Source organism: Pinus tabuliformis, chromosome 6, assembly GCF_031772625.1.
Source record: "Pinus tabuliformis cultivar Carrire ecotype Pingquan chromosome 6, CPIR1, whole genome shotgun sequence".
Taxonomy (NCBI): domain Eukaryota; kingdom Viridiplantae; phylum Streptophyta; class Pinopsida; order Pinales; family Pinaceae; genus Pinus; species Pinus tabuliformis.
Window position 1 is genome coordinate 1,768,836,402 of NC_142292.1, and position 26,909 is coordinate 1,768,863,310.

Below are 26,909 nucleotides of genomic sequence, written 5' to 3' on the forward strand. Positions count from 1 at the left end.
TTTTAATGTTTATAATATTTTTCTTAGGGTTTATATATGTTGGGTTTATAATATTAGTCCCTTGGATTTAATATTATTCCCTTGGGTTCATAATCCCTTGGGGTCTTAGTATTAATCCCTTCATTTTATTATTCCTTTGGGTTTCTCATATTAATCCCTTGGGTTGATTATTTCCTTAGGTTTATAATATCGATCATGGTAAAACATTGTCAATCATAGCCAACCATGCTTGAATGTCACATTTTGACAAGGATTGTCTCACCATCAAAATAAATAATAATCCCTTGGGTTTATTGTTCCTTTGGGTTTATTATATCAATCCCTTGGGTTTATTATTCCCTTGGGTTTATATTATTGGTCCCTTTTGTTTAATAGTATTCCCTTTGGTTCATAATCCCTTAGGGTTTTAGTATTAATCCCTTGGGTTTATTATATCAATCACTTGGGTTTATTATTCCATTGGGTTTATATTATTAGTCCCTTTTGTTTAATAGTATTCCCTTTGGTTCATAATCCCTTGGGGTTTTTGTATCAACCTCTTGGGTTTATAATATCAATCACTTGGTTTATTATTCCTGAGTCAAACATGATTTATTATGATGTCGACCATGGTCCAACATGGAATTGTGATAAGGATTGTCTCAATATGAACATCAATGATGGTCAATCATGTTTATTTCAATGTTTATAATATTTTTCTTAGGGTTTATATACGTTGGGTTTATAATATTAGTCCCAAGGGTTTAATATTATTCCCTTGGGGTTTTAATGAAAATCCCTTGGGTTTTTAGTATTAATCCCTTAGGTTTACTATTCCCTTAGGTTTATAATATCAATCATGGTCAACCATTTTCAATCATAGCCAACCATGGTCAACCATGTTAATCATAAGGTTTAATGTTATTCCCTTGGCTTTTTCATATTAATCGCTCGGGTTTATTAATCAGATAGGTCTCTTTGTCCAATGTCGCATTGTGACAAAGATTGTATCAATATGAAAATAAACAATTTTCAACTATAATCAACCATGGAAATTCATATCCATGGTCCAGCATCACAAGATTTGAGAAATATTGTCTCAATATGAAAATCAACCATTTTAAACCACATTTAACAATGGTTGTATATGCGGTTTTATTAATGGTCTACTATGGTCCAATATCTGATGCAGGGTTACCCCTGCTTTACCCACAGTATGCATGTGGAGCTATGCATAAACCATTTTCCCAGGAATAGAAATGACCTACCAGGTCAAAACTTCATTAATAGTAATGGTTAAGGCACTTTCCATTATCTCTCATGTGGAAGCATATTAATAGACTAACCCAAAGTCTAAACCCTCATTATTGGGACTTTAATCACCCCTTTACCTTCATTCCCTTTAATATTGGAACTCATGTCCATGGTCTAAGCCATTATTAAATCCTTATTCTGCACCATATACAAAACCCTCTTTTAACTTTGGGTTATAATTGTGTTTAACCTTAAAACCCATCTATTGTGCTTCAATCCATTATAAACCCTTTATAATTGATAACACAAAAAACCACATACATCATACCTTTTTCCGCCAATCCTCGGTCTTTACACAATTCCCGAGAATCACCTTTATCGCAGTCACTCATTTCCAGTTACCATGGTCATACCACATACATACCTTTATCCCCCTTTGACTCTGATATGTGACTATCAAAATGTTTGAATAACACTTTTGCATAAAAGCCCTTAGCACACACTTTATAGAAATACAAAGGAAATACATTAAATTGCTGCTCTAAACCATATAAGCGGATCTCAAAATTTATACATCCGCATTTATAAATATCATTGGGTCCACTCATCGGCCTTCACATTATCCTTCGTCGTTGATCTCCTCCCACAGATCCAACGCTTTACATTGGTTTCAGGATCACATCGCAATCTTTCAAAGGGAGGAAGCGATTGTGACATGCGATGTATGGCCGGACTCGAAACCTTATCGAATGCGACTTAGAACCCATTGGGTCCATAAACACATGTCGGATCAGAAGTTTTAAAGTGTAGGGATCAAGCGATAGCCGATAGCCGATAGCGATAAGCGCTGATTGGAGATCGGGCGGATCGGCGATTGAAGATCGGAGGAGGAGTAGCACAGCGGAAGGTTTATATGGAGGGGCGGACCCAACAATAAATATAAGTGCAGACGTATAAATTCTGAGTTCTGCTATATGGTTCGGAGTGTAATTTTAGTGTATTTCCTTCTTTTCATATTAAAAGGTGGTTTAATTGTTCCGATAGTCGCATATCGAAATCGGAGGCACAATAGAGCATATATGTGATAAGACCGTGGGTAACTACGATGGCCGATTGCGATAAAGGTAATTATCGATAACTGTGCAAGGCTTATGAAAGGCAGAAAAGGTAAGTATTTGCATGTTTGGGGTTATTTCCTTTGTAAATGGTTTACGAAGGATTAAAGCACCGATAGAAGGGTTTTATCATTTAGTCTAGTTATAACCCAAAGTTTAGAAGAGGGTTTTGTTTATATATGTAGTTAAAGGGTTTTATAATGGTTTTAGAAGGGTGTATGTGTCCCGATAGTAAGGATAGGAAGGATTTAATTCCCGATAGTGAAAGAATATGAAGGTTTAGAGGATGTGCTAATAGGTGAATGTTCCCACATGAGTTCTAACTAATGGGGGCATTAACCATATAATGTATTGAGGATTTAACATGACAGAGAGTTAACAATTCCTCGGATGAATGTGATTATGCATTGTACATGCATACTGTGCATAAAGCAGGGGTAACCCAACATCATTATTCCCTTAGGTTTATAATATTGATCATGGTAAACTTTTGTCAATCCTAGCCAACCATGGTCAACCATACTTGAATGTCACATTGTCCCAATGATTTTCTAACCATGAAAATAAATGATGTTTATTTTAGAGTTTGTAATATTTATATTTGGGTTTACGAATGTTGGGATTATAATATTAGTCCCTTGGGTTTAATATTATTCCGTTGGGTTCATAATCCCTTGGGGTTTTAGTATTAATCCCTTGGGTTTATTATTCATTTGGGTTTATAATGTAAATAAGTTGGGTTTACTATTCACTTAGGTTTATAATATCAATCATGGTCAACCATTGTCAATGATAGCCAAACATGGTCAACCATGTTTGAATGTTGCATTGTGACAAGGATTGTCTCACCATCAAAATAAACCATGTTTATTTTAGTGTTCGTAGTATTTATATTTGGGTTTATAATATTAGTCCCATGGGTTTAATATTATTCCCTTCGGTTCATAATCCCTTGGGGTTTTAGTATTAATCCCTTAGTTTTATTATTCCTTTGGGTTTATAATATCAATGCCTTGGGTTTATTATTCCCTTAGGTTTATAATATCGATCATGGTCAACCATTGTGAATCATAGACAACCATGGCCAACCATGGTTGAATGTCATATTGTGACAAGGATTCTCTCACCATGAAAATAGACCATATTTATTTTAGTCTTTCTAATATTTATATAGGGTTTACCAATGTTGGGTTTATAATATTAGTCCCTTGGGTTTAACATTATATCCTTCGGTTCATAATCCCTTGGGGTTTTAGTATTAATCCTTTGGGTTTATTATTAACTTGGGTTTATAATATCAATCATCGTCATCTTTATGTTTATCTTGTGTTTGTAATATCAATTCCTTGTGCTTTTTGATTCCTTAGGTTTTTTATATCTACCCGTTGGGTTCACTAATTCCTTAGGTTTATAATATTAAAAAGTTGGGTTTATTAGTTCCTTGGGTTTATAGTATTAGTCATTTTTGTTTAATATTATTCCCGTTGTTTCATAATCCCTTGGGATTTTAGTATTAAACCCTTAGGTAATAATAAACAAAAGGGTTTTAAACCCAATGTATACAAACCCTAAGATAAATATTAAAAATACTAAAGCCTAAGCCTAAGCCTAATAATAATAATAATAATAATAATAATATGAGTTTATATTATTATAATAAAATTCATATAATAATCATAATATATAAATATATAAGAATATAGTTGTATGCTTATTAATTTTTTTTTTTTCTAAATAAGTCTAAGATCTATTACTGTAACAAAATGATACAAGGAGGCTCTGGCCTCTGCAGTTCTTAGCCAAGGTTCATGGCATATTGCAACAAAAACAAAATGAAGACTGCCCAGAAGTGGGAAACCAGTCCAAGCCAAAATAAATTTGCTGCCCTCGCAGGGAAACCAACATGTAAACATAGAGCGATATTCTATTGAATTCAGTTTCAAAACTAACTATGTTGCTCAAAAATGCAAAAGTAAACCCATAGACTTGGTTGCCAAGAACCTGCAATCTGAAGACGTGTGTTGTTTTAGTTGTCATTTGGTGCTGACGGGTGTTCTTCAAGAATTAGACACCTGTAGGCATCGAGGTCATCCTCGTCTTTCGGCAGCTCACCCGTGTCTTCCTTCGCCAGAGTTTCTCGATTTTTCTCTGCTGCAGAAGGCTCACCCTGAGCAGTATCACTCTTCTCCGTTGTGCGAGTGGGACGTCCTTCATCGCTGGAAGGCTCCTCCTGAAACGTGACTGTAATGGTGGCCATGATAATAGGTCGATTCAGAGAGCAATGGTATGTGAATTGGGCAGAATGGTTGGATTGCTGAGAGCTGGAAGGGGGAGCAGTAGCTGATGGACAGGTTTGCGAAGGCTGGGAGCGAACAGCGTGAGTGCAGGCTCTGCCACTGCGAGTATCAGGATAACGAGCTGAGATGTAATTTGACGAGGGGGAAGAGGAGTCAGAGACCATTGAGGGGGAAGAACGGAGCAGTCTGCCTCTGCTGCTGCCCCTCCTGCTACGCATTCGCTGGCGCAGTCGAGGCATAATGGCGTGGGGAGGAAGGGACTGCCTGTGAGAAGTCGACACTGAGCGGAAATTAGAGGCAGAAGGCTCAGAAGGCTGAGAAGCGAGAGTCAGGTTGCACATCAGGCACTGAGAGTAATGGTTGCCCTTTCCAAATTCTATGCAGCAGAGAATATTGCATCGCCTGCCTGTTGCAGTGCGGGTGCTTGGCTCCACTACAGCGAGGGGGCATTTGCAATTTAGAGGTAGAGGAGAAAAAACAGAGGAGGTGGGCCGAATATTACCTGAGGTCTCCATGATGCAGAGCCGAGGCAGGATGGCACTGGTGAATTGGTTCGAGTGCCACATTGAATGGCATTTACGAATGTTGTGAGACGGGTTTATTACTATGTGTGCGAGCTTCTAGGTGGTCATGTGGCGATGCCACTTGCCAGCCCGTTCCTCTGTCATCAGATCATCCTTTGTGTACACTCACATCCGGGAGTTTTTCTTCTTTGTGCACCAGGTCAGTGCATTCCTGTAATTGTGTGCTATCATTAAGGATGATGAGTGTTCCTGATCTAAGTACTTGATCATGGTCTACCCCTGTATTTTCCAAAAGATCAGCAACCTTGTTGCCTTCTCTCTTGACATGATTGAAGGTGATAGCTCTTCTGTTTTTTAACCATTGCTCAATGAGTTCTAACTAGTCACCAGTCTCCAACTAGTAGCCACTTTAGAAGCCGGGGTCCCTAGTTGAATTTGGGTAGCCATGTTGATGAGGATTTGGGAATCCCCTTCGATTATAACAGGGTGAAAATTGTGTTGATGAGCCAAACATAGTCCCTGCCATAGTCCTTCTAGTTCTGCTGAGTTATTCGTATCCCAGCCAATTGATCCAAAATACAGTAAAAGAGGGGTGCCTTCATGATTCCTGAATATGCCTCCATAGCCTGCCTTGCCCGGGTTGCCTTTTGAGGCCCCATCAAAGTTTAATTTGATCACACCTATTGGAGGGGGATTCCATTGAGTGGAAGGCCTAGAAGTGGTGGTAGAGATGTTGTGATCATCCTGAACTAACGGAATCCGGATATTCCAATTCTCCCAAATATTCTGTTCCTGTGCCTGAGTGGGAAGATCATCTGCCTGCCATTTCTGGAGAGCCAAGGTTTCTTGAATGTTCTGGCAGAAATTGCTCCAAATAATGTCCAGGGGAGTGCATTGGTTCTTAAAGATTCGCTTATTTCTTTCCTTCCAAATTGTCCAAAGAAGCAGACCTGGAAGGATTTGCCATAGAGAATTTAGTAGCTTGCTATTATAGGGAGCGGAGGCCTAGTTACAGATGGTACTTATAATGTCCCCTGAGATTCTGCAGGCTCTTTGACACCTGAAGCTGAGTTTTTCCCATAATTTGTTGGCCAAGTTGCATGAATCCATGAGGTGCTGAATGGTTTCGCTTTGCTGCTTGCAATTGGGGCAATATGAGGGTCCTTGGAACCCTCTTTTAATGAGATTGTCCCATGTGAGAATTCTTTTATGACAAAGCAACCATATGAAAGTAGATACTTTGGGCCATATTCCAGGGGTCCATATACGTTCCCAGACTGGGTCCACTGGTGCCTGAGCTTGAATCATCAACCCATATGCCTCCTTAGTTGAGAATATTCCCCGCGGGGTGTATCCCCATCTTAAAATGTCTTTTTTGTCTGAATATCTGATTTTCCTATTGTTGAGCTCTGTGTTCATTGCTTTGTAGAAGTCCTCCATTTCTTGATGAATGATCTGTTCGGCCTTTTTCCATTGCCTGTATCCCTGATTGATATGTTGAGTCCAGTGCTGAGAGACTTTTTCATTCTGATGAATAGCATGTTCCTCAAGATTTTGGGGAGGGATGGCTTCTAATAGTTTGGGTCATTGTTGCCATGAGTCAACCCAAAATCAAGCAGTGCCACCATCTCTTATCTCCCAAAAACTGTGTTGTTGTATCATTGCCCTGTGTTGTTTTGCTGCATTCCAAATTAGAGAGCCTGCATCATTATTTGTGAGTCTGATAAGCTCTTCCGGTGGTCGATTATTTGCATATTTTGCAGCCCATAATTTGGCCCATGGTGTGTGTGGGGCTGATAACCATTGCCACCATAGTCTTGCCCCCATCATTGCATTACTATGTTGAGGATCCCGCAATCCAAGGCCTCCCTGCTTTTTTGGTGTGCAAACTATCGACCATTTCACTAGGGCCCATTTGCGATTGTGCCCTGAGGATCCCCATAGAAAGTTGCATTGTATGTTCTTGATCTTTTTGAGCACCCACTTCAGCACTGCAAGAATAGAGAAAAGGTATAGAGGCATAGTTTGTAGTACCGCTTTGACCAGAACAAGCCTGCTTGCCATATTGAGGGCTCTATAAGTCCATAAAGATAGGCGACCTTCAAGTTTCTCTAGGAGTAGATGCCAGGATGCGTGCTTTATAGCAGAGTCGATCAATGGTGCGCCCAAGTATTTGGAGGGAAGATTGGCGATAGAAAAACCTAGGATTCTAGCAATATTTCTTTGTGTTACTGGGGGAGTGTGAAAGAAGAAGATTTGAGACTTAATAGTGTTAATGGTGGTTCCTGAAGCCTCAGAGAAGGTATCTAACATGGATTTGAGTGTATGTGCTTCTTGGACTGAAGGGTGCCCAAACAACATATTATCATCCACGAATTGTTGATGAGTGATGGTAGAGGTTCCGTGGATAGAGATGCCTCTAAGGTTTTGAGAATGAAGAGCATGCTTTATAAGGCGACCTAAGCCTTCTGCCATGAGGACAAAAAGAAAGGGGGAGAGGGGATCGCCTTGACGAATGCCTCTAGAGGGGGAGAAGGGGCGAGAGGGGACGCCATTTACCAAGATGGAGAAAAAGGTGGATGATATGAGATTCATAACCCATCTGACCCAGGTTGGGCTGAAGCCAAAGGCTGTAAGCATTTGTTTTATATATGTCCAGCTTAATTTATCAAATGCTTTAGATAAGTCAATTTTGAGAAGCATACCTGCCTGTTTGTTGTGCTTTAGGGAGTGAATGATCTCATGCATCAGAATTATGCCATCTAGGATTTGACGTCCCTCCACATATCCTGATTGTTCCTGCGAGATGAGTATGGGGAGCAGCGGCTTGAGTCTGTTGGTGATGACTTTCGAGATGATTTTGTATATAACATTGCAGAGTGCTATGGGCCTGAACTTCTTCGAAGTGTTTGGCTATTCTTCTTTGGGGATGAGAGCTATGAAGGTTGCATTTAGAGACGGAAGAAGCTAGTGCATAGTTCGAGATTCTTCCACCACCTTCCAAACCTCCAGGTTGATGAGATCCCAAAAGTGATGGAAAAAGTTGGAGGTGAATCCGTCAGGTCCAGGGGCTTTCCCATCTTTTAGTTGAGCTATTGCTGATTTGACTTCTAGAAGAGTGACTGGTCAAAGTAATAATTGATTGTGCTCTTCTGTTATAATCTTTGGCACATGCTGAAGAATTTTGTTTATGGCTGATTGCCTATGTACTTGAGGCTCTTGATGTATAGATTTAAAATGGGTGAGGAGTTCTCTCTCAATGTCATCATGTTCCTCCATTCTTTCTCCCTGTTGATTCTGAAGTTGTGCAATGTTATTATGCATTCGTCTCTGGATGGTTGTGCGATGAAAGAATTTGGTATTCCTTTCCCCCTCTTTTAACCATCTGATTCTCAATTTTTGTTTCCAAAGTACCTCCTCTTGCTTCCTTCTGTCTTCTAGCTGAGTGAGAAGATCTTGTTCTTGATTTGCTAGTGTTTCGGTTCTCCCTTCCTCAATAATTTTCTGCTGGAGCTCAATCATGCTTTGCTCAAGCATTTTTTGAGCTTGAAAAATATTACCGAAGGTGGAGTGATTCCATTGCTTAATTTGCCTTTTGAGATTCTTTAGTCATTGTTGGAATTGATACATTATTGATCCTTCAGGAGGAGTGAAGTTTTCCCAGGCTGTTTTGACTATATTTTTGAAGTCTGGATGAGAAAGCCAGAAAGCTTCAAATCAGAAAGGCCTTCTGGTAGAGTCTCCCGGTCTTTGCCACTGAAGTGAAATGGGCCAATGATCCGAGCCTGACAGAGGCAAGATTGAGGCTGTGATGTCTCCTCCCAGGTGAATGGCATTATCTGAAATGAGAAATCTATCCAGCCGAGATGCAATTTGTTGGGATCCTGACCTTTTGTTATTCCAAGTATAGATTCCATTATTGAATGGCAAATCTATTAGCCAGTTGTTTTGTATATAGTCTCTGAAGCGGCTACTTTCATTGTCCAATTTGACCCTACCTCCTTTTTTTTCTTCCAGTTTAGTAATCATGTTGAAATCCCCGCCTGTGATCCATAGTGGGTGAGTTCTAGTGGAATTGAGAGCTTCCAATGTGTTTAACAGTGCAATCTTTTGCTGTGAGTCCTGAGGAAAATATACATTTGACAGATGACCATGTATATTAGTTCCTATGATATGGAAAGTGGCCTGTATGAGATGATGGGAGGCATGAAAGTCTGTGAGTAAGATAGCTTGCGTATTCCAAGCGATGGCGAGTCCTCCCAAGGCACCAGAAGCATCCACCGTAACTGATTGACATCCTGGCCAAGCTTTAGATAGAATGGAACTCAATGTTTTATTGTTGCATTTTGTTTCTTGCATGAAGAAGATTTGTGGTTTTTCATGTTGTATCATGTTTTTTATCATTCTGTATTTCCCAGGACTATTGAGCCCTCTTAAATTCCATGAGATGAGCTTCATGGTTGACCAGTGGGTAATGGTCTATAGTACTTAGTTAACTTGGAACATCTGCCTGACTCCACCAGCATTTCCCCAATGATGATGGTTCTTTGCAGATCTGTATTTCTTCCCCTTTTCTTACCGTCTTTGTGGATATTTTTCCCATCCTAGCTACTACCTGATTGTATGCCTAAGGTTCTCTGCTGATGCACTCTTGAAAGGACTACTTCCAAATTTTCGAGTTGCCTATCCAGAATTTGTCAAACTCTTTCTTTCTGCAAGCTTGTTCAAGACTGAAGATGTCTAGGTCTCTGAGGTCAAAGCTCTCTGGTTCTTCTTCCATGTGGCTTTGTTGGCTGCTCTCAGGCATTGAGTTAGTTGTCTTGGCTGGATCTAATGAAAAGCTGTCGATATCCATTCCTTTTGCCTGCCATAGGACGATATCTATCTCCTGAATGGGGATGGATGGAGAGGTTGCTCTCTTTTGATCAATTTTTTGATCATGCAAAGGCAGACTAGACTCATTAAGTTGAGGTGAGGTGGTTGGCATGGTGGATGGTTCAACCGTTTTGGACAAATCTGCTTCAGGCATGGAATGTTGTGACAAAATATCAAAGCTATTACTGGTGGAGGGTGCAGAGGAAGTGGGCAAGGGGTTTTTGGGGATAGGTGGGGGATTTTTGGTATGCTTCTTTCGATTGGCGACCTTGGTGAATCCTTCAGAGTCAGATTTTTCCGAGTTATCATTGGTTTTGGGGGAAGCGTTTAATGGACAGTCGCAGAATAGATGGCCATGAGCATGGCATTTTCTACATCTGAAGGGCACATGTTCATAATCGATGGCTTGAATCCATTCAAAATTATCATGAAGGAGGCTTACCGAATCCGTGAGGGCTTTGTCGAGTTGCATGTAAACGCAGATGCGAGCATACGAGGTGTACCTTCGGAGCTTTGTTTCCTCTGCAATCTTTATGAATTCTCCTAGTCCATTGCCAATGGCTTTTAGCGATTCTTCATCCCAATATTCCAGAGGCAAAGAGTACATTCGAATCCAGACTGGCGCCCAGCTGAAGTCCTCTTTATCTGGATTAAATCTTTCAATCCAATCCCTTAAATACAGACCCGTTGTATTGAAGAAATAAGGGCCGCCGTCTAAGATTCTATTCCTGTCTTCGATGCAGTTGAATATAGCAGTGAAGAAACCTTTTGGCCCTAGCTGTAGGGTAACATGTCCTTTTGGTTTCCATTTTGAAGCAATCCATCCCTGCAAGGCTTTCTCGGTTGGCTAGAAACCAATGAATTTACCTATAAGCACATGATCCTTCATAAACTGTATTTGGGCGTTGATTTGATGGCTTGGTAAGTTGATCTTGGGGTGATCTGCTGCTATGGGCTTGCATGTGGATGATGTCGCCTTCATGGGTTCTACATTTCCCATGGAGGTCTTCTCCTTCCCTTTGTTCAAATCTTCCTCTCCCTGCTACTGGGCGGATTGATTCTGCGGCTGTGTCATTGTTCCAGACAATGGCTTTTCAGTTTCATCATTATTCCAATTGGGATTTCGGCTGTCGTTGTTATCTGTGGGGGGAGGCCCCGTGGCCTCCCCCATCTGAATATTCATTATGTAGACTCTATCAGTGCGTCTAAACCAGCGCTTGAGAGACTACGTCACTGCACTGGAGGCCTGCCGCACCTGTGCTCCTGTCGTGGTAGGGTTTGTCAGAAACCCTAGACTGCCATGGTTCACGAGTTCATATCATGACAAATTCATGGAAACTAAAAATTGCAAAACTAGCCTTCAACATTATTCTCAGGAGTAGTAATTTCCTAAAAAACTGTTGTATGCTTATTAATTATCATAAATAATAATTATATTTATATATTATTATAATAATATAATAATAATATAATATTATTATAATATTATAATCAAACATAAATATTAATATAAATATAAATATTATTATTATTATTATATTTTATTTTTATAATAATAATACAATATAATTGTTATTATTTTTTTAATAATTTTATATTATTAGATTTTTTAAATAATATAATGATAATCTAATAATATAATATTTATATAGTAATATATATAAATAATCTGGTTGTTAATATTTATATAGTTATTAATAATCTTAAATACTGATAATAATTAACCCTATGTATACAAACCCTAAGATAAATATTAAAAATACTAAAGCATAATAATAATAAATATATAAAAATATAAGAATATGGTTTGTGAGAGATTTTCAGTGTAAATCACATGGAATACCATTTGTCAACGCGTTTCGAACCAACTAGTGTGGTTCATCGTCAGGACATGTTGGTTCGAAACGCGTCGACAAATGGTATTCCATGTGATTTACGCTGAAAAATCTCTCACAAACTTGATATGGATCACAGAAGCCTAAACTCTATAAAAGAATATAGTTGCTATTATTTGTATAGTTATTAATTATCATAAATAATAAATAATTGGTCTTTATTGTTCTTATTATAATAATATTGATTATATTATTATTATTATAATAATTATATTTGTATATTATTATAATAATATAATAATAATATAATATTATTATAATATTATAATCAAATGTTATTATTATTATTATTTAATTTTATATTATTAGATTATTTAAATAATATAATGATAATCTAATATGAGTTATTCTTATTATTAATTAATATATATTAGGAGCTTATATAATTATTATAATATTAATATAATATTGATACAGTGATATATATAAATAATCTAGTTGTTAATATTTATATAGTTATTAATAATCCTATATAGTTATTAATAATTCTAAATACCTATAATAATTATTAATGTGGTCGATATAAGTCTATTGGTGTATATCAACCATATTGGAAAATGTGATTGTATATATACTTAATATAGATCTATCAGCAAGCCCTAAGAGTTAGCTCAATCGGTCAAATCAAGTGCCTCGCCAATGGGAGGTCACAGGGTCGAATCCCGAAAGCTTTTGGGGTTAGGTCAGTAAATAGGCCGAGGGGTGTTGATGCCCTTCGGGTGGCATCCACTCAGTGTTTAAAACCCTGGACGTAGCGGCTACCCACTCACCCGGGTATCCGTGAACCAGTAAGTGAAAAAAAATATAGATCTATCAGCGTATATCAACCATATTGATAAATATACTTGTGCTAGTTTATGTTAAGCCTTATTGTATTTCTCTCTGTTTTCGTGACATTGCTTTTGGTTGGTAGTAAATGTCCGAGTATGGGGTTCATTCAATTAGATTTTAATTATGCCATGGAAGACATAGTTGAGGTTAGATATATGGCAAAACTTCGAAGCTCCAACCATTCGAACACTTCCGTGGCTGTCAAATTCTGTTTTGGTGAGAGGTGTTATTCGTGTGAATAGCATTAAAGAACGTGGGTTATATCGGTTAAGGTTAAGGTGGGTGTTATTCCGTTTTTTAATAATATTAAATAATAATAATAATTATTTATAGTATGTTTTTAATAATTATAATAAGTTTTTTATAATTTTAATTTAAGTATGGTTATTTATTAAGAGGATAATAGAGATTTAATTTCAGTAAAATTTGTTGGAATATTCATAGTAGTATTCATAAATCAAGAACTAAGTTTTTATCTCCAAATTAGTTATGTTCATTTAATTGATTTACTTTAAATTAGTTAATTAAACAAATGCCATATCAACACATATCACACTAGGCATTGTATTGATAAACCATGGTATTGTAAAAAAGAACAATTTACATATTAAAAATTTCCATGATTAAGAATATTGTTACATGTATTTTAAAAAACATATAGATTTAACTCACTTATTGATTATTTTTATAATTAATAATAAATCATTTAAAATAAAATTATAATGAAATTTTGATTTTTGTCATGAATTGATGCATATTTGTGTTTACCAAACATTTAATTTAAATGACTAATTTGCAAGTTTAATGATTAAAAACATATCTTTTACAAAAAGTTGAGTTAGAGACATATTTTAATAATCAAATATTTACATAAAATTAATTTTATTTTAAAATTTTGTTTCTTTGAAAAGACATTATATAAGGCTGTCATCATGCTCAATTTTTATAAAATGAAAATAGTTTAATTTTTAATTTTTAATTATTTATTTATTAATGATAATGTGAATAAACACTAGTTTAAGTACCAGAAACTAGTTTATTTTTAATTGAAAATTATTTTCTCATTAATAATTTATTTTATGTTATAAAACAATTAAGTTGATTAACTTGAAACACAGGTTTTATTATTGTCATTACTTAGTCATTTAAGTTCATTCATTAATGTGGAGCCACTTTGTAAGACATAGGTAACTTATAAAAATCATAGAAATAGTATTTTGCAATTTAATGTTATTGAATCAAATTTTAAAATATTATTAAAATGAATAAATTTTAATGGAAACTTTTAAATCAATTTTAATAAAAATTATAATTTTTTAAAAAAATTTCTCTAATAATATTTCATTTATTTTCAAATCAATTCAAAATATTTAAAATTAATTTTTTCATAAAATTTTAATGTGTCTCTTTTCTTTTTCTTTCTTTTTCTACCATTTTTTTTTAGAAATTAAAAAATTTATGTTAAACATAATTTTATTTACAATATGTAAAATTTATTAAAATGAATTCTATTTTCATACAATTCCATGGCTAGAAACACAAATATCAAGTCTTTGTTCTGGAAAGTAATGATCATACTATTCATTGAATAAACAATTTTGTGGGATTAATATTCTAAATATGGAATTGAGCATTATAACACGTGTTTATTATTTTAGTTATAAATGTTAAGATAAATTGACAAAAGTAATATATTGACGTAGAAATCCATAGAAGATGAAGTGTGTATATATATGTATATAATATATTGACGTAGAAATCCATAGAAGATGAAGTGTGTATATATATATATATATATATATATATATATATATATATATATATATATATATATATATATTTATTTATTTATTTATTGTAGTTATTAGTTAATAGTTAAGTTCGAAAAAGTATGATGAATACTCAATATGATTAAGTATATTTGGTTTAAAAGTAATTATTCATTCATAATATTAAAAAGGGATTAAATAGTGTGTTGTAAAAAAAAAAAAGAGATTTAAATCCTCTCAAAATCAAGTGCATGTGACTGGGCCTTGTTTTTCCTCTTTAAGTTTTTTCTTTTTTTCTTTTTTCTTTTTTAATTATTGTTTCAGTTTAGTAGTCACCATTCTATCCACCAATAAATTGATATAAACATAAAATTTGAATATATTATAAAATTAATAAAAAAATATTTTTATATTATAAATTAGAAAATAGATAAATATTTATATAATTAATGCAAAGTAATGATCAAAGTGATGACTAATAATAATAGAAGAGACATAAAGATTGTGATTTCATAAGTAAACTGATGAATTATTAAAAAATTAATAATAATTTCTTTGTTTTTCAACCGTTTAAACTAGTTATTTTTGTATTAGTTGATATCAAAGCTAGCTTCCTTAGTTGCCATGAGGGATATGTTCTCTTATTTTTTAGGTTTCCAAATTTATTATATGGATATGTTCTCTTTCTTTTTTAACCTATATGGCTATTATTTGTATTAGTTGATATCAAAACTAGCTTCCTTAGCTATCATGAGGGATATGTTCTCTTATTTTTTAGGTTTCCAATTTTATTATATGGATATGTGTTTTTTTTTTTAATCTATATGGCTATTACGTGGAAAACATTGTCTTCCATTAAGGGAATTTTCAGATTTAAAATGGGTCTCCCAAAGAAAATAATAAATTAACAATTTAAATAATAAAATAAGAGTTATGAAATTTTAAAGAAAAAGAGAGATTTTTTAAAATCATATTTTCAATTTATCTCTTTATAAGTTTACTCAAATGTCAAGTGCATCCTATGAGTACCTACTTCGCATATTTTTTTGTAGACCCACAATTTTATTTTTGAAAATGCATTTAAAAAATGTGTTTTCAGACACTTTTTTGACCTCAAAATTCTCCTAATGCCTTTTCAAGCTTCCGTAGCCATTATAGGGATATGTTCTCTTCTTCTAGAGTTTCTATACTTATCACGAAGATTCATCATATTATTTTGATGAAGGGGAAACATAAACAAGGGTTGACTAAACTTTTCTCAAGGATGGTATTCATGTCATAGAATATCAACTGGATGGGTTGATCGACCCTTCCTCACACATAGTATTTCTATCAAGATGACGAATGGGGTTATGTTAACTAATAACCCTTTATTAGGCATAATATTGTAATCTAAGGGGTCATAAGGAAGAGTTATTTAGGGGATGATTTTCTTTTTAACCAATATCCTAGGTCCTTGACCATAATATTTTCATTATGTGGGTGCACTAAGAGTGTTCAATTAACTCTTCGTCAATGTTAGTATTTTCATTGAGGGAGACCCGAGAGAAGATTTCATTGACCATTACACATAATATTGATGTCATAGAAAATTTGAAGGAATGATCATCAAACCATTTTTTATGCGTAATATACACTAAAGGGGAACTCAAGGAAGGATCAACCAAATTTTTATTGATCATAGTATTTACATCATGAGGGAGAACGAGAGAAAAGGTCAATTGGCCCCTTTTAATCATTTCATTGAGGGGAATTGTAAGGAGGGGTCGACCAACCCACCCTTGTGCATGTTATTGTGTCATAGAGGATCCCAAGGTAACTATCAACCAACCCTTTTTGAGGAATGGTATTCATTGTTGAGGAGGACTATGTTGAAGGCTTGATTAATCCTTCCACAAGCATAGAATTTTCCTTGTGGGGAAGTATCAAGAATGGACGATTGACCTATCCTTAAGTATTCTATTCTCATCAAGGGAGTACTAAGGGAAGGGTCAGTCTATTAATCTCCTAATCCTAATATTATCGAAGTCTAAATTAATTATTTTAGGATTTAGTTTATTCTAGCATATTTGTCAATTTGTTGAGAGGATCTATAGCTTAATATGTAAATGAGACTTATCACACTCACTAGATTATAAGATCGGTTGCTCTCCAAGAATTTAATTTAGAGTTAAGAAATATAAATTAGTTCTATTTTCATGTGTCATTCATAGGCTTTTAGCCTTCTATTTTCTTTGCAACTATTTTTTTCCTTATTTTATAAAGTTTTGCATGAAGGAAAATTTCCAACATGGTATCAATTTCAAAGCCGTTGAATAATATGGGAAGGATTGGTGATGTATTAAGGAAGCAGGAAAGTATCCACGACATCATCCTACATCTCTCCAAATTCAAAAGTAGTATTGAGGTGATAAAGAAAGATAATAATTTTTAGTAGTTAAAAGTATCGTATCAAATATATTTCGATCTCGAATTTTGATAGATAATGTTTTTTTATTAGATTTACCTTGTTTGGCAAGTAAATTAGTTGTAATATAATTTTTATTTGTAAAATATATGATTTTATATTGTAGATTTCATTAAAAGCGTTTGTTGCAATTGTAATGCTATGAGATCTAAGTCTAACACTGATTTTTTGGTTAAATTCCATTATTTTTCAAATTTATTAAAGGGCTCATATTGTATAAATTACTTTAGAAATATTTATAAAATTTGACAATGAAAATGATGACATTGTAGATATTGAATTTTTCTTTAAGCTCCATCCATCATTTTTGGTTATAAATATACAAAATGTTGAACCAAAGACCACACTTGGGGGAGGGCGGGGGTAGGGGAGTAAATATGAGAGAAAAATTACGGTTTCACAAATTTTCTTTAATAAACAATTATATAAAAATAAGTCATAACCATTTGCAACATATCAACATATAGAAAAATGCATCATAAGATCGTCATCACATCAATAATACATAAGGAAGCCATCACATCAACAAAAAGAAACACAAGTTTTACATGGAAATCCATATGGGAGAAAACCACAAATTATTCTTCTTCTTATGCTTCAATTCATTACACGGATTTGTAGGCACTGAATTGTCGAAGGTACCCACTCCAAAAATGTGCAAGTTACTACTTGTAGTAGGCTACAACTTGATTGAAACATTAGCCTTGAAAATGTAAAAGAAATAACTCATTGAGGCTACAACCTGAATGAGGCACCAACCTTGATGATGAGTAGGCTTCGACTTGCTCTAGGCTCCCACCTGATTGAGGCACAAACCTTGATGATGAGGAAGACCTTACCTACTATAAGCCCCAACCTCAGTGGAGGCACCCACCTCCTCCTTCAACTTCTTATGGACCACTTTTTAAAATATTTCAAATTGGGTCCACGTAATCTTCAATTAAAATAAATCGTCAAAGTGAATAAGTCAATGCTATCATACTACTGTGTATGCCTTGCCATCTCCTATCATAACCATTCTTTATATTGTTCACCAATTTGATCACATATGACTCATCTTGGAACTTACTTTTTCCATAAACTCAAAGCCACTTCCACATGGTCATAGGCCCTCAAATATATTACATAGATTTTAATCATAAAAAATATATCAATGAGGATTTTAATGCCTTTAGAACATTCACCTTTGAACATTGATCATTGTGCATCTTCTCGATTCCATTTTGGCTCAAGAATTAGCTTAAAAACTCCCAATAACCATTTAAAACCATATACTAAATTAACAATTATACAAAAGGTCATTTTTAAAGTGCGTTAGACATAATAAACTTTTTCTAGCATAATATATGATCATAGTTAGCATGAGATTTGTTGGAAATACTGGGGGGGGGGTGAATCAGTATTTTCTTTCAATTGTTATTATTACCAGTTTAATTCTTCATAATTTAAATAGAGAAATGTATGTATAATTTTATTGAGTAAAATAATAAATACAATTTAAATGTGTTCCAAGCTCCAACTTGGTTTTGATGAGGCTTCGACCTCTAGGGCTTCAACCCTATCTTGTCAAGGCACCAACCTTGGATTTAGGAGCACCAACTCCAAGGACACCAATCCTTCCAATTCTGAGGCACCAACCCCAAGGGTTCTGACCCTATCTTTGAAGATGAATTAGGTCAAAATATTGTCCTCCCGCTCTGTCTTCAGCTTCCTTCTTTGCTCGGCCTTCAGCTTCTACTGTACCTTCTGCGTCTGCTAGACCTTCGGCTTCTACTGCACCTTCTACGTCTACCAGACCTTCGGCTTCTGCTGCACCTTCTGCATCTGCTAGACTTTTGGCTTCCTCTGTTTCTTCAAGTTCATGAATTTTGAACTTTCCTTGTTCTCTGTGATATATGTCTGATACGCTTGAATCAAGTGAAGCGTTTCAACTTGTATATGTATATATGTATGAGTTTTGCCATCGAATCGAAACAACACGTTCAAAGATGGAGGGGATGACTTGTCCATGAGGTGGTATATTAAAATATATCGGAGGGCCTGCCACATCATCACCTTACCCCTGCAATCACAACCTTCATGAAAATCCACATTAATAGAGGTCCCCACATGCCACATCATATTTTAATTGCAATCACAACTTTTGGAGGTCCCATAATCGCAACTCTTAACATCACCAATTTAACATGGTCAATATTCATACTGTCGATGAAGCGAAGGCAATATAATATTAAACCATCATAATCGGCACTCTGTCCGGTCCACAGTAATATCACAATTGGCAACTGGGTTCACAAGTCTTATCACAATCAGTGATCCGATGGTGACAACTCTTATGATTTGCTTAACTTCCCCGATATCTGGACGCGATACTACATAAAGGTATGTTCTAATGGAGTTGTCGGGTCCACATATTATTATCCCAATTGCATTTTTAGTGTGACATTCATTTAAGACTTGCAATGCAAAGTTTCTAATACAACAGATGCAATATTACAATAGGGTGTGTTATAATGGAGCAATCGGGTTCACAACTAAAATCATAATCAAAGATTTCAACATGACAAGGCTTTAAAAACTTGCGGTATGGCAGATGCGATATTTATTTAGGGCGTGTTGTAATAGGACCATCGTGTCCACAACTTATATCACAATCGAGGATTTCACTGTAACAAGGCTTCAATACTTGCGATGCAACGGATGCGATATTGTATTGAGGTGTGTTGTATTTAAGCGATCAGGTCCACAATGCATATCACAATTGAGGGTTTTGAGCAATGTTACATAACTTCATATAATAGAATCACTAATAAGATTTCTGCCGATATCATATATTGTCTAAGGGTTCCCATGGTTTATTACTTCCTCCGATATGGCTCCTCTGACAATTTCTTATTTTCTCCTCTGATATCATTGTTTCTCTTTATTCTGTCAACGACACTTACCCTTGGGCATATGTGATAACCTGCTTCCTTGATGGCTTCTCATGAACTCTTCCTCTTTGCTCTTTCTCCTCGGTTCCATTGTTTCTATTATGTCTATATTCATTCCTTGGATCCTCCATGAGCAGTATTATGATCAATGGGCATCAGTGGGCAACCACACATGTCACAAGAATTTTCCATCACAAACACTTCCATATTGACATCAATGACAACCTAGATTAATAATCTCCCCCTTTGTCATTGATGGAAATATTCTTCTTCTCTCCCCCTTTGTCATTGATGGAAATATTCTTCTTCTCTCCCCCTTTGACATCAATGGCAAAAAGGTGCACAAGAACTCCCCCTGTCATGCAACATCCTTATGAATCAACTTAATGTGATGCTAGAGAAATAACCCCCATCTTTTGGTGAATATATTCAAATGCTTCTCGAGGAAGTGGTTTTGTGAAAATATCAGCTATCTGCTCCTTAGTATTGATATATTCCAAGTTGATGTTTTGTTCAGCTACTTGTTCATGAAGGAAATGATACTTGATTGGTATATGTTTGGTCTTTGAGTGCATCACTAGATTTTGCGGAGACTGACAGCACTTGTGTTATCACAATAGATGGTGATTGGTTAATTGGTACCTATGTTGACATCTTTCAGAGCTTCCTTCATCCATAATATTTGAGTACAACAATCTGCAACAGCTATATACTCGGCTTCAGGTATAGATAGTGATATGGATGTTTATTTTTTTCTGAGCCAAGATACTAGACAATCTCCGAGGAAGAATGCATTTCCACTAGTATTTTTTTGATCATCGACACTTCCAGCCCAATCAACATCGATGTATGCAGTCACAGTAAGAGTTGAGCTATTAGGGTACCAAAGACCAAAATCAAGAGTTCCTTTCAAGTATCTGAGAATTATTTTTACAACCAACAAATGGGATTGTTTAGGAGCTTATTGAAATCTTCCCACCATTCCTACTACTTGCATAATGTGAGGTCTCGTAGCAGTTAATTATAGGAGGGCTCCAATTATTGACCTGTAATGAGTTGCATCTACCAAAGGAGAGTCATCATCTTTGCTTTATTTGCAATCTTTGGTCATGGGTGTGCTCATGGGTGCACAATCTTCCATTCCATATATTTTAAGCATGTCTTTAAGATATTTTGCTTGAGATATGAACATGCCTGTCGTGGTTTGAGATACTTTTAGTTCAAGGAAGTAAGATAACTCTCCTATCATCGACATTTCAAACTCTTTTGACATATTTTGAGCAAACTCATGGCTCATCTCATCATTATTACTGGAAAAAATGAGATCATCAACATAGAAAAGCGTGACGAGTAACTTATCCTCATCCATCTTTATGTAGAGATTACTTCCTGCCACCCCCTTCTTGAAGCCTTGTTGTTGTAGATAGTGATCCAATCTTGTGTACCAAGCTCTAGGAGCTTGTTTCAACCCATATAATGCCTTTTTCAACTTACAAACAAAGTCTTTTCCTTCTGCTAGATTAAACCCTTCTGGTTGCTCCATGTAGACTTCTTCCTTGAGTTCCCCATTCAAAAATGTTGATTTTACGTCCATTTGATAGATTTTGAATCCTTTTGAGCAATAAAATTCCAAGAACATCCTTATAGCTTCCATACGAGCTACTGGTGCAAAGGTTTCTTCAAAGTCGATTCCTTCAATTTGTGAATAACCTTTACAAACAAGCCTTGCCTTATTTCTGATGATTTGTCCATCTTCATTCATTTTGTTTTTGAACACCCACTTGGTTCCAATTATATTTTTATCCTTTGGATGAGGTACCAGCTCCCATGTCTCATTCTTCTCGATTTGAGACATTTCTTCTTCCATGGCTTTTACCCAATGAGGATCCTTACTTGCTTGAGTAAATGTTTCTGGTTCTATCATTGATACGAGAGAAATATCATTTTTCTTTCGTGTACTTGTCATCCTTCTTTGGGTTTGCATCCCTTCATCTATATTGCCAATAATCTCCTCTTCTAGGTGATGTTTTTGGAGAAAATTCACGTTTGAAGGGGTTTGAGATGGTCCTTTTTCCTTTCGTTTTTCTTGATCTTTTTCAGGTTCTTCTTCATTTTCTTCAGTGAGAGGGTCAACTTCATGATCTCCAATTTCTTTTTCTGGAAGGTATTCATCAATATTCACATCAATGCTTTCCACTATTTTCCTTAGTCGATTATTGTAGCACTTGTAGGCTTTGCTCCTTGTAGAATATCCAAAGAATATTCCTTCATCAACCCAAGAATCAAATTTTCCTGGTGAGTCATCATTGATTTTTATGAAGGACTTGCTTCCAAAAATCTTGAAGTATTTTACTGAAGCAGGTCTTCCTTTCCACAATTCATAAGGAGTCTTCTTATTATTTGGTCTTAGTTGAGTTCGATTCAAGGTATAAATAGTTGTCCCAATTGCTTCTCTCCAAAATTTTGGTTGCAAGTCAGCTGCTATTAACATTGTTCTTTCCATTTCTTGAACAGTTCAGTTTCTTCTTTCAACTACCCCATTTTGCTTGGGTGTTCTGGCAGCAGAGAGTTCTCTTTCAATTCCATGTACTTTACAGAATTCATCAAATTCTTTTGATGTGAATTCTCCCCCTCTATCCATTCTAAGACATTTAATCTTAGAATCCTTTTCATTTTCTACAAGAGCTTTAAGATTCTTAAAACATTCAAATGCTTCGGATTTATATTTTATGAAATATACCCACATCATTCTAGTATAGTCATTAACAAATAAAGCAAAGTACCTTTCTCCTTGGAGTGCTGGAGTTCTAGTTGGTCCACATAAATCAGCATGGATGATATCCAAAGGATTTGATGTAGAAAACTCCTTGGTCTTGTGACTGGTTCTAGTTTGCTTTCCATGTTGACATGGACCACATACTCCTTGATTTTCTTGAATAACTTTGGGATGTCTCGTACTGCATTAATCTTGCTAATATTGATCAAGTTATCAAAACTTGTATGTCCAGGTCGCTTGTGCCACAACCAAATTTCATCTGTTTGACGTAAGTAACATTTATATTCTTGAAATTTGTTTAGAATGTAGATGTTATCTGATGTTCCAACTCCTTTCGCCACAAGTTCCCCTGAGGAAGAGTTCCTTTTTTCACAATCTTTAGTGCTAAAGACAACATTATGTCCTGGAACACATATTTGGCTAACACTCAAGAGATTGTGTTTGAGCCTATCTACTAGCAAAGAATTTTGAGCCTTTCCTTTTCCACTAATAAGGGTAACGGTTCCTTTTCCAGCAATTTTGGCAAATCCACTTCCAAAGGATACATTTCCTTCCTTTTTGTTCAATGAGACAAACTTCCTTTTGTCACCTGTCATATGTTTGGAGCACCCTCTATCCACAAACCAATGATTTTCATTACTGTGAGCACATAGAGCTAGGCCACATTTATCCGTGTCAGGATTCTCATTTTTTGCTTCTCTTCTTTTGAGGGGGCAATTTTGTTCACTATGTCCATTATCATTACATAATGAGAAAATTGGATCAAATTTGGCCAAGGGATCAAAAGATTTGTAGGTCTTGATTTGACCTTGCCATTTGAGACCATATGGTTTGTTTGTTTCATCCCTTAATTTTGGTGTTTCATTCTTACGAGAAATGCAATGTTTAGCTTGATGACCAAAATTTTTACAATAAAAACAACGCCCAAAAAGGATAGTTTTGTACCTGTTGTAATAGCCATGATTTGAATCAACATTCTTCCTTGGAGTTACTCTCTCTTCATTCGTTGGATTTGAGATGGGCTTTTGATGAAATAATCTTTCTTCTTTTGGGTTGCTGGAAAGTATGTCGGCATGGATTTTCGCATTATTCTTAGTACTTGATGATTCTCCTTTAAAACCTATCCCAGATTTGTCATGTTGAGGTTTTTGATCATTTAGGATAATCTCAAGTATTTGAGAGCTTTCCCAACCCTTTTTTACTTGCTCCAATTCCTTCCTCAAAGATACTATTTCGGCTTCACGTTCTTCACAAATTTCTTCTTTTTCTTTTAGCTTATTTTTCAAGAGGTCTTCCCTTGTTTTTGCTTCCTCCTTTTCTACCTTGAGAGAAATGATTTTATTTCGTAATTTCTCATTTTCTTCAATGGCATTCATTAACAATTCATCTACATTTCCTACTAGACCTGAATCATCATCATTTGTGAATGCCATGAATAATACTTCTTGGCTTCCAGCATAGTAATTTTCTTCATCTGATTCATCATTACCTCCTTTGCGATGAGCAAAATGATTAGTTGATTTCTTTTTGACGACTACAAATTCATCTTGATCAGACTCATCTTTCTTAGAGAAGAAATTCTTCTTATTGAACCCTTTTTTTTTGTATACCATCCTTTTAGAATTTTCCTCATCATCACTATCATGCTTAAGAGGACATTTTGTAACATAATGACCTATTCTTCCACATTTGAAACAAATAAGAGGGTACTTACCTTTTAGCTTAGATCCTTTCTTTAGTCTCATACAAATTGCGCCAATTCAGATTCAACATCAGAGTCATCAACACTGGTATTCCATTCTTTACCCTTTTTTGATTTTGAGGCCTTGAATGCTACATCTTTAGAACTTGGGCTTCTTTTTCTCATCTCATAGACAATGAGGATTCCATGCAGTTTATCCATCTTGAGAGTATCTAGGTCCTTCATGTATTCTATAGCACTTACTTTAGAGTCAAATCTATCTGGGAGAGATCTTAAGACCTTTTGAACAATAGTGCTTTCTTCAATGTTTTCTCCCAATCCTTTAAGAGAGTTGATCACTTCAGCTACTTGGAGAAAGTATGATGCAATATCTTCTTCATCATCCATTTTCCAACTTTCAAATTGTCTTCTATGAGTTTGAAGCTTTGCCTTCTTAACTTTGGAGTCCCCATCATATACGCTAACTAGATTATCCCATACTTCTTTGGTCGAGTCACAATTCATGACTTTTGTAAATTCAGAATCAGTGATTCCACTAGTGATGGAATTTAAGGCTTTTTCATTTGCAATGTAAGCCTTCCTTTTGTCTTGATCTGTTGGAAGAGTGGAAGGAGCTGTGTACCCATTTAAAACCAAATGCCAAACTTCAGGTCCAAGGGACATTAAGTAGTAGGATATTATTTTTTTTCAAAAACCAAAATTTGTGCCATCAAACAGAGGAAGTCTTCCTAACACTTGATTTTTCATTGTGACTAAGAAACCTTCTTCTAGCTGTTAGGCTAATATGAAGAAGCTGGCTCTGATACGAATTGTTGGAAATACTGAGAAGTGGGGGTGAATCAATATTTTCTTTCAATTGTTATTATTACCAATTTAATTCTTCTCAATTTAAATAGAGAAATGTATAAGGATACTTTTATTGATTAAAATAATAAATACAATTTAAATGTGCTCCAAGCTCCAACTTGGTTTTTATGAGGCTCCGACCTCTAGGGCTTCGACCCTATCTTGTCAAGGCACCAACCTTGGATTTAGGAGCACCAACTCCAAGGACACCAATCCTTCCAATTCTGAGGCACCAACCCCAAGGGATCCAACCCTATCTTTCAAGATGAATTAGGTCAAAAGGTTGTCCTCCCGCTATGTCTTTGGCTTCCTTCTTTGCTCGGCCTTTGGCTTCTATTGTACCTTTTGCGTCTGCCAGACCTTCAGCTTCTACTGCACCTTCTACATCTACAAGAGCTTCGACTTCTACTGCGCCTTCTGTGTCTGCCATACCTTCGGCTTCCTCTGTTTCTTCAAGTTTACGAGTTGTGATCTTTCCTTGTTCTCTGTGATAGATGCCTGATACGCTTGAATCAAGTGAAGCATTTCAACTTGTATATGTATATATGTATGAGTTTTTCCAATGAATCGAAACGACACGTTCAAAGGTGGAGGGGCTGACTTGTGCATGAGGTGGTATATAAAATATATATGAGGGCCTGCCACGTCATCACCTTACCCCCGCAATCACAACCTTCATGAAAATCCACATTAATAGAGGTCCCCACATGCCACGTCATATTTTTAATCGCAATCGCAACTTTCAGAGGTCCAGCAATCGTAACTCTTAACATCACCAATGTAACATGGCCGATATTCATACTGCCGATGAAGCGAAGGCGATATAATATTAAACCATCGTCAATAGATCCGTTGGCTCCATGGCTCCATCGCAATAATAATTCCGTCGGGTCCACAATAATATCGCAATCGTCAGTTGGGTTCACAAGTCTTATCACAATCGGCAGTCCGAAGGTGACAACTCTTATGATTTGCGTAACTTCCCTGATATTTGGATGCGATACTACATAAAGGTATGTTCTAATGGAGTTGTCGGGTCCGAAGATTATTATCGCAATTGCAATTTTAGTGTGACATTCCTTTAAGACTTGCAATGTAAAGGTTCTAATACAGTGGATGCGATATTACAGTAGGGTGTGTTATAATGGAGCAATCGGGTCCGCAACTCAAATTGTAATCGGAGATTTCAACATGACAAGGCTTTAAAAACTTGCGGTATGGAAGATGCGATATTTCTTTAGGTTATGTTGTAATAGGACCATCGAGTCTGCAACTTATATCGCAATCAGGGATTTCAGTGTAACAAGGCTTCAATACTTGCAATGCAACGGATGTGATATTGTATTGAGGTGTGTTGTATTTGAGTGATCGGGTCCGCAATGCATATCACAATCGAGGGTTTTGAGCAATGTTACATAACTTAATATAATAGAACTGTTGATACTGCCGATATTATATATTATCGAAAGGTTTCCCATGATTTATTACTTCCTCCAATATGGCTCCTCCAACGATTTCTTCTTTGCTCCTCTGATATGATTGTTTCTCTTTGTTTTGTCGACGGCACTTACCCTTGGGCATATGCGACAACTTGGTTCCTTGATGGCTTCTGATGAACTCTTCCTCTTTACTCTTTCTCCTCGGTT

General features: G+C 35.8%; 1 protein-coding gene across 1 annotated transcript; it reads right to left on the bottom strand.

Moving 5' to 3' along the window:
* Nucleotides 1-5,544: 5,544 nt before the first annotated feature.
* Nucleotides 5,545-6,609, bottom strand: LOC149266031 (uncharacterized). Its single transcript, XM_089406892.1, has 2 exons — nucleotides 6,438-6,609; nucleotides 5,545-6,119 (listed from the first exon to the last, which is right to left on the bottom strand). Exons 1-2 carry the CDS (start codon nucleotides 6,607-6,609, stop codon nucleotides 5,545-5,547), a joined length of 747 nt encoding a protein of 248 aa, XP_089263018.1.
* Nucleotides 6,610-26,909: the final 20,300 nt, after the last annotated feature.

Coding starts and splice junctions, on each gene's coding strand:
- LOC149266031 (XM_089406892.1), bottom strand. CDS start 6,609: ATGGAGGACTTCTACAAAGCAATGAACACAGAGCTCAACAATAGGAAA. Junction 6,120..6,437: donor AGTGGACCCAGTCTGGGAAC/GTATATGGACCC, acceptor AAATCCTTCCAG/GTCTGCTTCTTTGGACAATT.